The sequence below is a fragment of the Heterodontus francisci genome, chromosome 9, assembly GCF_036365525.1.
Source record: "Heterodontus francisci isolate sHetFra1 chromosome 9, sHetFra1.hap1, whole genome shotgun sequence".
In the NCBI taxonomy this organism is placed as follows: domain Eukaryota; kingdom Metazoa; phylum Chordata; class Chondrichthyes; order Heterodontiformes; family Heterodontidae; genus Heterodontus; species Heterodontus francisci.
Genome location: NC_090379.1, coordinates 101,638,120 through 101,652,780, shown reverse-complemented (window position 1 = coordinate 101,652,780; position 14,661 = coordinate 101,638,120). Strand labels below are relative to the sequence as shown.

General features: G+C 43.4%; 1 protein-coding gene across 7 annotated transcripts in view; it reads left to right on the top strand.

The window, feature by feature from the left end:
• The window catches only part of pacs2 (phosphofurin acidic cluster sorting protein 2), a 348,015-nt gene extending 334,914 nt beyond the window's left edge, over positions 1–13,101 (top strand). For all 7 annotated transcript variants that reach the window (XM_068039606.1, XM_068039604.1, XM_068039603.1 and 4 more), the window contains 6 exons: positions 716–758; positions 4,235–4,277; positions 4,777–4,909; positions 6,189–6,421; positions 6,815–6,928; positions 9,766–13,101. In XM_068039606.1, coding sequence (XP_067895707.1) covers positions 716–758; positions 4,235–4,277; positions 4,777–4,909; positions 6,189–6,421; positions 6,815–6,928; positions 9,766–9,884 — 685 coding nt within the window. In that variant the 3' untranslated portion in view covers positions 9,885–13,101. The remainder of the gene's footprint in view (positions 1–715; positions 759–4,234; positions 4,278–4,776; positions 4,910–6,188; positions 6,422–6,814; positions 6,929–9,765) is intronic.
• Positions 13,102–14,661: the final 1,560 nt, after the last annotated feature.

Below are 14,661 nucleotides of genomic sequence, written 5' to 3'. Positions count from 1 at the left end.
AATATTCGCAATATTTACCTCAGTTAAGTTACCAAATGTTTACCAAAGACATTCTGTCTCCTGTAACTTTACTATTCACAGAATTGGCATCTATAGTTACCATCTCTCCTAACATTCACACATTCTCCCTTATCACTTCCTTTAATATTTGCACTCTGACCTGTCGTCTTTAGCAGATAGAAGTATTGTATGTGGGGAAATGCAGGAGCGATTCCTCATCCATCATTCACTGGACCACCATGTGGGTCCTGACAGCTTGCTTCACAGTTTCATTCCAAATGTTTTTTTTTTAAAGAGGTCAGAGCATTTAGGAATATTGATTTGGAAATGAAAGGTGTCATTTGACTGTGAGTCCAGTCTCTCGGCATAACTGAAGTTCCTCATCCCTAGTGTCATTCTAGTAAATTTCTTCACTGTAAAACCACAAAATTGTTTGAAAAATTTGGCATTAAAATAGATTACAAGTAATGTTGGCTGGAGTGCTCTCTGCCTTAGGCCACACTACTGTATGCTGCTCTCCTGCTCGTACAATATGCTGTACATACATTTTTGCAGCTGATATGAAGAATGATACTGCATATAAATGCAAATTCAATCATGAGTATTTGATAAAAATTAATTTGTTACTGCATGTGAATATTTGCATTGCTTGGCTTTCCTTCTCGCGTGGGCTCATAGATTAGATTTAATTCTGTTTTCTTTTCTTAATCTATAGCCCAGATGAAGACTCCTGTCAGAAGTTTATTCCCTTTATTGGAGTAAGTAATTTTAGTTTTATATATTTAATGTTCTTCATTTATGTGTCTTTGTGGCCTTCAATACGGTCAACCGTCTTCCATCACATAGCCTCCAAGGTGCTGTCCATTCACGGTTGTACTCCTACCTTCCCGTTCACCCATCGCCCTCCCCTGTGGTTGCTGACCTATATTGACTGCCAGTTCAGCAATGCCCCAGATATAAACTTCTCATCCTCCTGTTGAAATCCCTCCATAGCCTTGCCCTTCCTTATCTTTGTAATCTCCTGCAGCCCTACAACCTTCTGAAAACTCTATGCAGCCATGATCATATTAAATGGTGGAGCAGGCTCGAGGGGCTGAATTGTCTACTCCTGCTCCTAGTTCTTCTGTTCTCTAATTCTGGCCTCTTGGATATTCCTGATTTCCTTCCCCCCACCATTGGCAGGTGTGCTTTCAGCTGTCTCAGCCCCAAGCTCTGGAATTCTGTCTCTAAACCTTTCCTCCTCTGTAACACCCTCTTCTTCTTTAACACGCTCCTTAAAGTCTACCTCTGTGACCTCGCCTGCTCTAATATTTCTTTGAGACTCTTGGTGTCACATTTAGTCCAATATTGCTCCTGTTTCACCGTGCAATGTTTTACGGCGTTCAAGGCGCTATAAGGATGCAAATTGTTGTACGTAAGAGATCCCAGTGCAAGAAATATGCTTCCAACTGCACACGGTCAACTCCAGCACGCTCGAAGGCGTCAGCTATGGCCCCTTGATTAATCCCTCATTTGCATATTGCCTTTCAGTGACATTATTCATAAGCATGGGCTCAGCAGCTATGTATATGTGCAATTGATTCTCAGCATCACCTCTAACCTAGAATCCAGAATGCCCCCTGTCCCAACAGGTATTCAGAAAGCACATTGTGCTGTGGATATATCATGGCTTGCTGGTAGCTGTGGATGGGTCTTGAACTGCATATCTCTGAGCTGAGCTTCAAGCCCCACATTGAAATTATTACCAAGACTGCTTATTTCCACCTCTGAAACATCACCTGCCTCCATTTGTATCTCACCCGCACTGCGGCAAGCAGCCACATTCATGCCTTTGGCACCTCAGGACCTTTTTAACTGCCCTTCCAAGCGCTCTCCTACACAAACCCCAACTCATCCAGAGCTCCATCACTGTCATGCTAGCTCCTTCTAAGTCCCACTCACCTATCCATTAGCCATTTCCCAGTGCATTGAATTCAAATCCTTGTTTGCAAATCTTTGCCTGGCGTTGCTCCACCATATGCCTCCAGCTCACTCAAGCCCTCTGTCTCATACACTCTACTCTTCTGACCTTTCCCCCATTGGTGCCATAACTGTTAGTTATCATATATCGCTAAACCCTTCTGCTCGGCTACATCTCTCCCCTTCAAATACTTGCTTAAATCATATTCTGTAATGACACTTTGGTCATCAATCTTAACTGCATTCTCACACTTCCTGTTAGGGCTTTTTATTCGCTCCCCTATTATGAGGAGCCTTGCTAAGTAGTACTACCTAAAGGTTCTATGTCAATCTGAGTTGTTAGTATCTAGGTGCAAGCGGGACAATATGTTATATGAACTGAAGAGAGGCTTGAATTTTGTATGTCTGTTGGGGGATGGAGTTGAAGGGGTGTGGCTTGCATTCTGGGGGTGGGGGGCAGTTGAATGAGTATGCATTAGGGTTTACGTTAAAGGTTGTGTGTATGTGTGTGGCGCAGGGATTGGTGGAGTATGTGTGTATTAGGATTGTGATTGGAGGGTGTTTGTGGTGGGCAGGTGACCTGAAGATATGGGCGTTTGTGTTCTGAGAGATGTACAAAGTGACTCCTGACAACACAGCGGCCTGCTGACACCAGAGTGCTCCAAACGGTGCACATATGCAAACAGTCTCCTGCACTCTTAAGATGCTGCGCATGCGCAGCGTACGTCTTGTCTTGCCAGGACTAAATGGTGCATGCACAGGAAAATGCTAAAGGGCACGTGGGCAGAAAAACACTCTTCCCCCACCTCCCGTAACCACCCCCCCCCCCTCGGTGATTCACTGCAGGCCACTCGCACCCACCCCCAATCCCTTCAGATGCTAGCTCTCGGCCGCAGGCCACTTCCCTCCACTGGGTGCTATGTAGGAGTGAGTGGCCGAGAGGAGGGAAGCAGCGCAGCCGGTGGGCTAGAGCTAGCGTCTGGAGGGATGTGGGGGGGAAGTGGGGAGAGAGCGGCCAGAGAGCGGGATGGGGGGGGAAATGAGTGGCCGGGGGGTGAGGTGAGCGACCGGAGAGCTGGGGGTCGGGGGATGAGTGGCCAGAGTGGGGGGTGGAATGAGTTGGCACAGGGCGGGGTGGGGAGGGCACTGAAACCTCACAGAATTACGCAGGGTGTGTAGGACCGTCAGAGGTGCTATCCTTCTGATGAGTCTTTAAACAGCGCAATGATCTCTGTGTATCAAAAATGCCCATTTTATTCTGTCATGGGTTGCAGTTGTTTCTCTGTGATAAATTGAGCAGCACCATCTTTAATCCTGGCAGCTGCCTGAATGTCACAGACAGTGACATTCAAGTGGATGAGGAGGCATTTGCGCATGTGCTAGTATATCGCCACCTAGTGGTTGTGTTGTCAGCAAATGCAGCCAGAGATGTATTGAGGGGTGTGTGTGTTGGGAGGTGTATTGAGGGGGGTGTGTGTGTTGGGAGGTGTATTGAGGGGGGTGTGTGTGTTGGGAGGTGTATTGAGGGGGGTGTGTGTGTTGGGAGGTGTATTGAGGGGGGTGTGTGAGTGTTGGGAGGTGTATTAAGGGGGGTGTGTGAGTGTTGGGAGGTGTATTTGGGGGGATCTGGGTGTTGGGAGGTGTATTTGGGGGGATCTGAGTGTTGGGAGTTGCATTGAGGGAACGAGAGTGTCGGGAGGTGCATTGAGAGGGGGTGAATGTTGGAAAGGTAGTTGAATGCATGTATTGGAGGAGGTTTGCAGGCAATTGCTATTACGTGGGGAGTGAAGGGGTGTTTTAGCATGAAGAGACTTGACTAATTGATGTCTGTTAGACGGAAGGTTGAAGATGTGCGCATGTGTTGGAACAAGTGGGTTGAATTGGGTGAATCTATATGCATTGAGCATTTGAGCGATTAAGTTTTTGTCTTTTTATGGTTTGTTTTTCCTTCAATGATGACTTGTAATCCTGTACATAATCAGCAGGGACATGAAAGGATAAAGCTTCTGTATTATCCAGGGACTGAGAAGCTGTACTGTCCATTCTACAAAGATGAGTTGTCATATCAGCAGTTGTGTGGTTTCTGCACTCCACATACTGTACAGACAAGCCAGGTTCTTTTGTAAGAATTACCCTGAGGGAGTTTGCGAACACAACATATATGAGTAAACTTCCTGATACAAATTCAAGTGCATTGTAATTGGGAACTACTGATCCTTGCTGTTTTATGTGCTTTTAATGCATTGTACTGAATCTATAACATCTATGCATGCAGGTTGTAAAAGTTGGGATTGTGGAACAGTCTTCAACGACGTCAGGTTGGTCATTTCCTCCAAGTTCATATCAGTTCCCCATCAGGGTAGGAAATGTTTATGGGGTAATGTCGAGCAGCAGTTCTCAAACATTGTGGTTAATTATTAATCATGGACCCCTCCCCATCTCAATTCTAATACTATATAATACTCATAAAAGTCTTGCATATAGAGTGTTTTAATAATGCTTTTAAGAATACAGGTATTTTCTGCCACTCTCAGCACTCCTTTATCTGCACTCCCCTCCTAGGTGAGAAAGTCAGCCCACTCTGCACCGCACATGTGGCAGCTGCACTATCGCACAATTTTGCGGACCCCCTGGAAAGTCTCTACAGACCCCCGTTTGAGAATCACTGATATAGACAAATTTTACTTTTGATCGAACTTGTGCTGTACCTTATGACATTTGATAGTGTCACGAGTTACCAAAGTTTTTTTAAATATGTTTGTTTTAGATTTTTAGCTAGTACTACAATAGTGTTAAATGTAGTTATATTACCTGCAGGTGATTCAGATGATGCTGCCACTTCAGGCTCCAGTATCCTGTCTTCTACTCCTCCGACACTGTCTCCAGCGATGAAAGAAGCTTCCCCTACCCCACCTTCCTCACCCTCTGTTGGAGGTACGCCATACCCAAGGTAGGCATTAGAAGTAGACGTTTACAAATTGAATGTAGTACTGTATGTGGCCAAGCAGCTGGCTTATTGCACTGATAAGCATGCTGTGCAAGCGATATGCAAAAGATGAATCACACCTTAATGATTGTGGCTGTGCATTTCCATAGAAAGAAAAACATGCATCATCATAGCACCTTTCATTATGTCCTAAAGTGCTTTACAGCCAATTATATACTTTAAAAGTGTAGTCTCTGTTGTAATGTAGGGAGATGTGGCAGACAAATTTCCCATAAAGAGAAATGTTATAATGACCAAATAAAGTTTTTTTAAGTGATGTTAGTTGAAGGATTAACATTGTCCAGGACATCGGGGAGAACTTCCCTGCTCTTATTTGCAAGAGTGCCATGGGATTTTTTTTTACGTCCACCTGAGAGGGCAGATGGGGTCTCGATTTAATGTCTCATGTGAAATACTGCACCTCTGACAATGCAGCATCCCTCAGTACCAGTACTGGAGTGTCAGCCTAGATTTTGTGCTTAAGTCTCTTGAGTGGGACTTGAACCCACAACCTCAAAAATTACAGTGCTACCACTAAGATCAAATTATGCAGTGAATGACATTGTGGTTTTCAGTCTTGGGAGGGTAGACAGTGATTCCCTAAGTAATGAGCCTTTATTTTCGTTGAAGTCTAAGTGGATTTAATTTCTTCTTGTGGTGCACTGTTGAGGCTAACTCCCATTTATTAAAGGTTGTTAGCCTCTTATTAAACAGTTGACTAATGCTTTATATTAGCATGCAAAGTAATTTAAACACTTGTATTAACCAAAAGGCAACCATAAGAAATTAAACTTGTAATTTTTTTAAGCACAGTTTGTATTCTCTTCCTCCTTCCCTTTTTTGGTAATTATTTCCCCTGTCTATCTCTTCTGTGCCACATACCATGAAGGAATAGCCTTTGACTTCTAACAATGTGGCTGCAAGCTGGCATGTGACAGTAGTGTTGCCCACTTGTTCTTTCATTTCTTCTTTACTTCACTCCTTCCCTGTGAGAAAGTTCTTGGCTTCCACTGAACATATTCTGCAGCAGAGATCCAGAGCTCATCCTGTGGGGAATCACAGTTGAATCCATCTCTCATGAATTTATTGCATATTCACACATCAACACATAGAGTCTATTTAATAGTGCCTTCAACTCGGAGGCAGTCAAGATGTCCGGTGTTGTTAAATGATGGGGCTTTTGTGAACACTGATATGAAATGTATCGGCAGGCTCAATAATTTCTCAATACTTGACTCCTCAGTTCACATAGCCTCAGCCAGAGCGGAGAGCTGATGGGACTGCAGGTCGACTACTGGATCGCGCAGCAGCTGGCTGACAAGAAGAAGGATCCGGAGAAGAAGGATACCACAGCAAAGAATACACTGAAGTGTACCTTCCGCTCCCTCCAGGTCAGCAGGCTGCCCAACAGCGGGGAAATTACCACCCTGCCAACAATGTCCATGACAGTGGTGACAAAGGAGAAGAACAAAAAGGGTAAGAGACTGCACAGAGTGAGACTTCAATTGCTTTTGTAGTTGCTAAGATGGATCAGTGTTTAATGTGGCCTGTCCCTTTTAAAGCCAAAGTACAGGTACTCTGTATGAAAAGGTGGTCTAAGTTGGCATACTAATTGGTTAACTAGATACTAATTGGTGATCGTTTTTATAGATTTGCAGTTGCTTGTAAATCCCCAGTTCCTGCCCCCTCAGAGGGGCCCAGTCAGAAAAATCAGCAGCGACTGGTTCCTTTCCTTTTCTCCCCCACCCCAATATTATTTTTTTAAGATTGTCGGTGTGACACTTTGAAGTGTGCTGGATGAGTGTTATGCAGCAGTTTTAATATTTCATTGTTTTTTTGATACATATATATATGTAATCTTCCTTGTAGTGATGTTTTTGCCTAAGAAGACAAAAGACAAAGAATTGGAATCGAAGAGCCAAGTGATTGAAGGCATCAGCCGGTTGATCTGTACTGCAAAACAGCAGCAGACCATGCTGCGAGGTATGACATGGGGAAATTGGGTTCACAAGCACCAGAGCCCCTTATAACAGTGTGTCCTTATAGAACTTCAGTGGGTAAATGCACAGTTGGTTGTGATGCTACAGATGGACTTGCATTTATATAACATCTATAACAACCTCAGGAAATCCCAAAGTGCTTTACAGCCAATGAAGCACTTTTAGACTGTAGTCACTGTTGTACTGAAGAAAGGCAGCAGCAAATTTGCATGCAGTAAAATCACACAAACAGCAAGGTGATAATGACCAATCTCTTTTTAAAAATTACTGTTCGTTAAGGGAAACGATCATGAGTTCTTTTATGTCCACTTGAGGGATCTCAGTTTAACCTCTCATCCAAAAGACAACAACTCTGACAGTGCAGCACTCCCTCAGTACTGCACTGTGAGTGTCAGCCTAGATTTTGTGCTCTATTCTCTGCAGTGGGGCTGAAACCCACAACCTTTTGACTGAGACGAGAGTGGTAGCTTGGAGCCACAGCTGACTCCTGTGTTCAACCATTAGTCTGTGGTAGTTAGCTCAGAGGTTCCCAAATATGTTTTACTGAGCCCCATCCCCTCCCACTCCAACCTTTTGAAAATTCATGTCCCATTCATGCCCCTCTTGCTAAGAAATAGTATTTTTTGCATCATTGATGTTAGTGGAGATATATCTGGTAACCCAGAATATATCAGTTTTAATTCTGCTCATTTAGACATTTGACATTTGGGTCTTAATATAAAAGTAATAACTTTGGCAGAAGTGCAAACAGCGTTTCAGTCACATTTCCAGTGAAGTGGGAGCAGATCCAAAGAATTTCCCAGACCTATATCCAGTGTCCTCCTGAGGCTCCCTCTGATAAACGTCATTGATCCCTCACCCCAAGTCTGAGTTAGCTAATGGCCTTTATTGAAGCAGCAAGAGAACTACGACAGTTAAACTTCAGTCTCCCTGACCTAGGGTCAGGTAAAAACACAGGGTATGATTGCTGTCCAGTGGGTCCACTCACAACTGCCTGCATGTTTTTGGAGCTACCTGTGATGCTCCCAGTGTGAACAGCCTGCTGACATGCACTGGGCGGGCTGCCACATGAGGAACAGCCATTTGGCCCATGTACTGGAACTCGACTGCCATCTGTGGTGCCAACACCAGCAATAGCCACCAAAAAAAAGTACTTAATTCGCTGTAAAGTGTTTTGGGACAGGCTGAGTCATGAAAAGTAGAATATAAATGCATGTTGAGGCTAGGATCAGATCAGCCATAATCTTATTAAATGGCAGAGCAGGCTCGAGGAGCCATATGGGCTACTCCTGATCTTATTTCTTATCTGATGTTCTTTCCTTTCTTCGGGAGGGGAGGAAAGCAAATAAATATTGACCAAAAGAGCTAATTAAAAAGGAGATAAAAGGAGTACAATAGCATGGTGGGTATGTTATTGGTCTAGTAATCTGGACTAATCGAGGGGAATGTGAGTTCAAATCCCACAATGGCAGTTTGAGAATTTAATATCAGATTTTAAAAACAACACTCTGAAAATAAGAAGCAGGGATCAGTAAAAGTGACTGTGAAGTTGTTGGATTGTTGTAAAAACTCAACTGGTTCACTCGTCCCTTTGAGAAGGAAACCTGCCATCTTTACCCAGTCACACATAAACATGGTTGACTCTTAACTGCCCTCTGCGGAGGCTTAGCAAGCCATTCAGATGCATCAAGCTGCGACAATACCACACAGACTGCAGTGGTTCAAGAATCAGGTCCACCACCAGCTTCTCAAGGTAGGGATGACCAATAAGTGCCGACCTTGCTTGCAACGCTCACATTAAAGCCTGGCTACCCGACCCGAACCCAACTAGAGCCGACCAAGTGTGTTGGGTTCGGGTTGGGTCTATATTCTGAATCCAGCATTTGGGCTCAGGTCGGGCTGGACAGTGCTGCTTCTGGGAACTCACAGGATCAGGCTCACCCATGATTCCTCACAACTCCGTCTGCAGGAATAGCCTGCTGCCAAAATGGATGAATGTTAATCGTGTCGGGTCAGGTTGGGCCCGAAAAAAAATTAAAGGACTCGGGCCTGGGTCGGGCCCAGGTTGGCTGTGGTCAGGCTGGGCCCGGGTCAGGTTTCAATTTTATACCCGAGCAGGCCTTTAACTCACATACCGAACATGAAATTGAAAAAAAAGATATACTGCTGAATTACTGATAGCAGATAGTTGGTCCATTATCCAGATTTTAGGTCTTAAAACTGCATGTCACACCAGTGGTGGATGTTTAGTGCAGATAGTGTTACTTCTTACACTGTGCATTCTGTAAGATGTCATTCAAAGGGCTGGTAGTGGACCAGAGCACAGCCCAGACTGCCCTACACCAACCCTGCTTCCCTCCACCAACCCTGCTTCCCTCCAGGGTTGGGAGGCTTGCCCAAAGCACTGGGAGCTGATGTAGTGGAGCTTCCTGAATAGACACGAGGTGCAGACAGGAGTCACTTCCTCCCAAACAAGTGAAAACTTAAGAACTGGTGATGATTATTTGTAGAATCATACAGTGCAAAAAGAGGCCTTTTGGCCCATCATACTTGTGCCAGCTGTGTGAAAGAGCCATCTAATTAGTTCCACTCGCCTGCACCTTCCCTCTAACTGTGCAGTTTGTACCTTTTCAAGTATATATCCAATTCCCTTTTGAAAGTTACAATTGAATTTCTTTCCACCATCCTATCAGGCAGCGAATTCATAACACACTGCGTAAAAAGAAATTATCCTCATCTAAGTCAATCTTTTTTTTCAATAGGAAATATAGACACTTTTATCAACCCATTCAGCTCACTGTTTCTCTGTTTCTCTTCCAGTAACCATTGACGGAGTGGAATGGAATGATGTAAAGTTTTTCCAGCTTGCTGCTCAGTGGTCCTCTCACGTGAAATATTTCCCAATCGGCATCTTCAGCCATTTGAAGTCTGCTTACTAAACCTTCCCAGCCACACAAGAAATACTTAACCTGCAGCTGGACTGAGAACCAGCAGCTAGTCAGTGCCAAGAACCTATTCCAAACTGGAGGTGCTTGCTTCTTGCGTGCAGTGTCAGAGCTTTGTATCGATTCATTTTCTTCATTTTTTAAATGATCTAAAGCAAGGAATAAAATAAATACCATTACAAGTCTTACCAGAAGGTTGTGTGAACACAGTGCAGCACTGGTTCTTTGCAGTGGGAAGGGGAAGGTGCATTTGGATACAGATGCAGGCAACACACTTGCCACGTTTGCTCATGGCCATTACCTCCTATTTTTCAGCTCTCAATAGATTGAGGTGAAGCCTACAGATTGAAGTGTGGTCTGCAAATCTGTGCACGGCCATACGTTATCCAAGTAGGTCAAAAAATGATTTAAGTTATAAGTTCTCACAACAAACCATAGTTGTAGTCCATAGAATCCGGACAACATATTTTTTTCCCCCAGGTGTGCATTTTGAATCATGAGAGTCAAGCTATTCTTTGCCAGATGCCCAGATAGCCACTACCCACCCCCCACTCCAACCATTTCAATTGTAGCTGCCTATAGAGAGGGACTCCAACATGTCATGTCTGAGGATGATTGCCTTTTGATTATTTGGTGTGTATTTTCTTTTTAAGACTGTTTTTAAGCCAGGCTCTCGGCTACCAATCGAGAGGGCCTTGACATGAGGATAGTGCTCGTTTATCACAGCAGCCAAATAAAGCTTTGCAGCCTGCAGGTAGCCCCACTAAAAGCTTTCCTCAACTTCGTAAGCTGGCAAGTGGATTTGGTTTGCACTGGTGACACTAAGCAGCAGCTTCTATATTACCGTCACACCACATTTTAATATGGCTCTAAAGTAATTTACGTCAGGGTTTTATTCATTTTTCAAAAACTCATTTTTTTGAGTGAGGTCGTGTCCTTGTGGTTGACTGGCAAGGAAAAAAAAATGCTGAGATCTTTCCCACACAGTCACAGAATCACTGCGAGGGACCTTGTTTCCCCCACACATACTGGTGATCCACAGCAAAGTTGTCCCAAATATTCAGCTTTGAGTCTCATTTTGTGACATAACTGGGGTTGTACAGATTTCTAACTCATCTTTTATTTTTGGAGTGGGTGGGATGGGGTGGAGAGGCTGCTTTTTTCCCTTGTAACATAGATCCATTCAGAAAATCATTCAGATCCTCTGTTAAATTTGAGTGTACCTTTGAGTGCACCTATCAATGGAGGGGAAGTGTGGCTGTTTATCCCTGTGGTCTTGCTCATAATTTGCAGTGTATATAACAATTTGTTGGTATAAGCTTTGATAGTTTAACGTATAATTTGTATGGATTTAACTAGGCCTCCTGAAATGAATATTGTCTCTTGAAGGAGTGCAGACTGACTTATTTTTTGACACTAATAACTTATGTTGTACAGTTTTATATAGACTGGTGCAGTGATGGTGCAAAATCTGGCACTGTAGGCACCAAAGGACACTTGCTCTTAATAAAATGAACCTTTTCCCCATATAACTTGTATTGGCACAGAAGCTTTAAAATAATGTGACGTAGGTCAGAATATCTGGGTCAGAATTAGGCTTGTAACTAATTGGAAAAGAAACCATGTTTGCATTGATTCCCTTCATATTGGAACGAATTAATAATCTTCTTATGAAATCTAACCTCGACCGTGTGTGCTTTGTGCGTTTGCAAATATCTTGAACCATTTTGTGTTTAACATGCCAAAATACTTTTTTTTTTAGTAATTCTGGTTGGGAATTAATTGGATCTCACCTGCCTTAAACGCAACTAAATCAGGACATTGCCATGCAGGGTATAACATGCCAGTGAACTGGTACCTAAAAGTGCATCAAAATTGTTGGATTTGAAGGCAAAAAGGTGGCAAGTAACACTGCAAATTCCTAAGTGTCTTGAAGCTTGAATAAGTCTGTGGTGATAGAACACTAATCTCTGCATTAGTTTATATGTGTAACAATACATTCATCCAGACCTAGCCTTATTTGATAGCTACTGACCTGTAAAACACGAACTGTCAGCATTCGGTGTCTTTTGCATCACTGTCTGTGTTTCTTGTGCGGGGTTCAGATATCTGACCCGGTTTATTATAAGCACCATCTTCATAATTCAGTTTGGGGTGGTTGCTCATTTCAAGGGTTCTTACCACTAGTTAATGGGTGTGTGTGATGTTTGGCCATTTCTGCAAGTCAAGTTAAAAAGACTTCAGGAAAGGCAGGACATGTCTTAGTATGTATAGTCTTTAATCAGGTAGCTGCCTTATTCCTCTCTTCACTGCACTAGAGGTTTTTCCATGGTGATTCAGTTCATTGGGGATGAAATTGTACATGGGCAGGAATGTAAGTTGAATCACTTCAGTCACCTGTTGTACAACAGGTATACATGGGCGGCGCAGTGGTTAGCACCGCAGCCTCACAGCTCCAGCGACCCGGGTTCAATTCTGGGTACTGCCTGTGCGGAGTTTGCAAGTTCTCCCTGTGACCGCGTGGGTTTTCGCCAGGTGCTCCAGTTTCCTCCCACAACCAAAGACTTGCAGGTTGATAGGTAAATTGGCCATTAGCAATTGCCCTTTGTATAGGTAGGTGGTAGGAGAATTGAGGGAAGGTGGGGATGTGGTAGGAATATGGGATTAATGTAGGATTAGTATAAATGGGTGGTTGATGGTCGGCACAGACTTGGTGGGCCGAAGGGCCTGTTTCAGTGCTGTATCTCTAAATAAATAAATAAACAGGTGGGATGTATAATGGACAACCAATGTGATGTCACCTGTTTTGCACCATGTTCTATGTTTGGCTTTATCACCATTGTCTCAATTCTTCACTGTGCTTGTAACTGAGAACATCACTTAAGCAACTGAGCAAATCCCCCTCAGGGTCAGTGGATTCATGTCCTGTATTATAATGGGCTGTACAGGAGGCTTCTGGTTTGATGCCTGGTCTGCACAGAGTTAGCTGATCCCTAGTGAACCTGCTGTGGGGTATTTTAATGGTCTACAGCTGCCTTGGTTAGGAAATAGAAAACATCCACCAGGAGTCCTGCTCCTGATCGCTCGCCAGTGCCCGTTTGCTGGAAAGTGTGTGTGTATGGATGGATGTTGGGTGCAAACAGAGTTGGATTTGATCATAAAAACAAGAAATGCTGGAACCACTCAGCAGGTCTGGCAGCATCTGTGGAAAGAGAAGCAGAGTTAACGTTTCGGGTCAGTGACCCTTCTTCGGTCACTGACCCGAAACGTTAACTCTGCTTCTCTTTCCACAGATGCAGCCAGACCTGCTGAGTGGTTCCAGCATTTCTTGTTATTATTTCAGATTTCCAGCATCCGCAGTATTTTGCTTTTATTATATTGGATTTGATCATGATGCCTTGTGAATAACTCACCACACTTACAGCCACCTGTGAAATGGCCACCTACACCCGGAAATTTAGTGACCATAGAACTGTACCCTAGGGGGAATCAGCACCATCAGGAGAGGAAGTAACTGGGGTGGGGGAGGAAGGGAGGTTATTTAAAAAAAAAACACTAGTAGCAAATTTCTGGAAGAACTTCCACGTGGAGACTGGAATAAAGCAGGTATCCCAGTACTTTCTGTATCATCCTTGATGCACAAAGAAACCCTATCATTAAAAAGATACTATACACATATAGCCTTTGAACAAAGAGATCTTTAACATTGGAACCAGCAAACGCCTCCTGTTTTACAGGTATTTTCATAAAAGTGAGGACAAGGTCCCTCTGGTCTCTTCTTCATTGCTGGAGATCTGAGGCTTTAGGAATCCCATGCTGACAGGCTGTCCTACCAGTTATTCAGGATAAACCCACTGTTTTTCTCATATTTATTTTCCATGTTACAAAATATGACCGAGAAAATGAAAATGCATAACCAATACTGTATCTGAATTGACCTGATGTACTAAAGACAGCTTTGTGTCTGTGGAAATGTACAAGTTTGTTCCTACTGGTATCATGCTAATTCTACACTGTTGGTATGTGTCAAGCTGTGTTATACACATACTGCTTCCAGGTCCTAATGAGATGCTGTTACTTTCTTAATGGGGGAAGAGAATGTTGCTAGTCCCAAACTCCTTGCTCCATCCCTGACACTCAATAATTAACATTTAATATTGATTTTTTTTTAAATGCATGTTTGTGGGTCTCCTCCACTGGCCAACTGTATAGAAAACCATGCAGATGAGAATCTGGTTCAATCCTGCTTTGTGTTCAGTTAGCGGCTCAGGGCTGTGGGGTCAACAGTGCATGCCAGTTAAGGAAGGTATCAGTCTTAAGTACGATGCCTTCCATGTTGAATCGCCGTAGTGTCTATTCATGCACAAAGAATGGTCATTTGGATAAGGTAGTGAAGAGTTGTCAACACCCATGGGACTGTCACAGCAAGGGGTAGGTGCTTTCGTTGTGGGAAGAAACAAAATCATTTAAAAAAAAATATGTTTGTGCAGTTCAATGCCGGAGGAATGAATGCTGGAATCCAAAGGACGTGAATTGTAGATGCCATAGACTGAATGATCATTTAACATGGCTTTAAATTGTGTTAATCTGGTGCAAAGCACAATGCTACCACTTGTGTGGATGCCAAGTGTTAACAATGTTTCTTGGACATTTTGCATGTACTTTGCATTTATTTTGTTTGGACAGTTGTGCAACCTATTAAATTTAGGGATAAACCTCTTTCTCACTAAATGATAATGTAATTCACCAGTCAGCAGATGACAGGATGTGA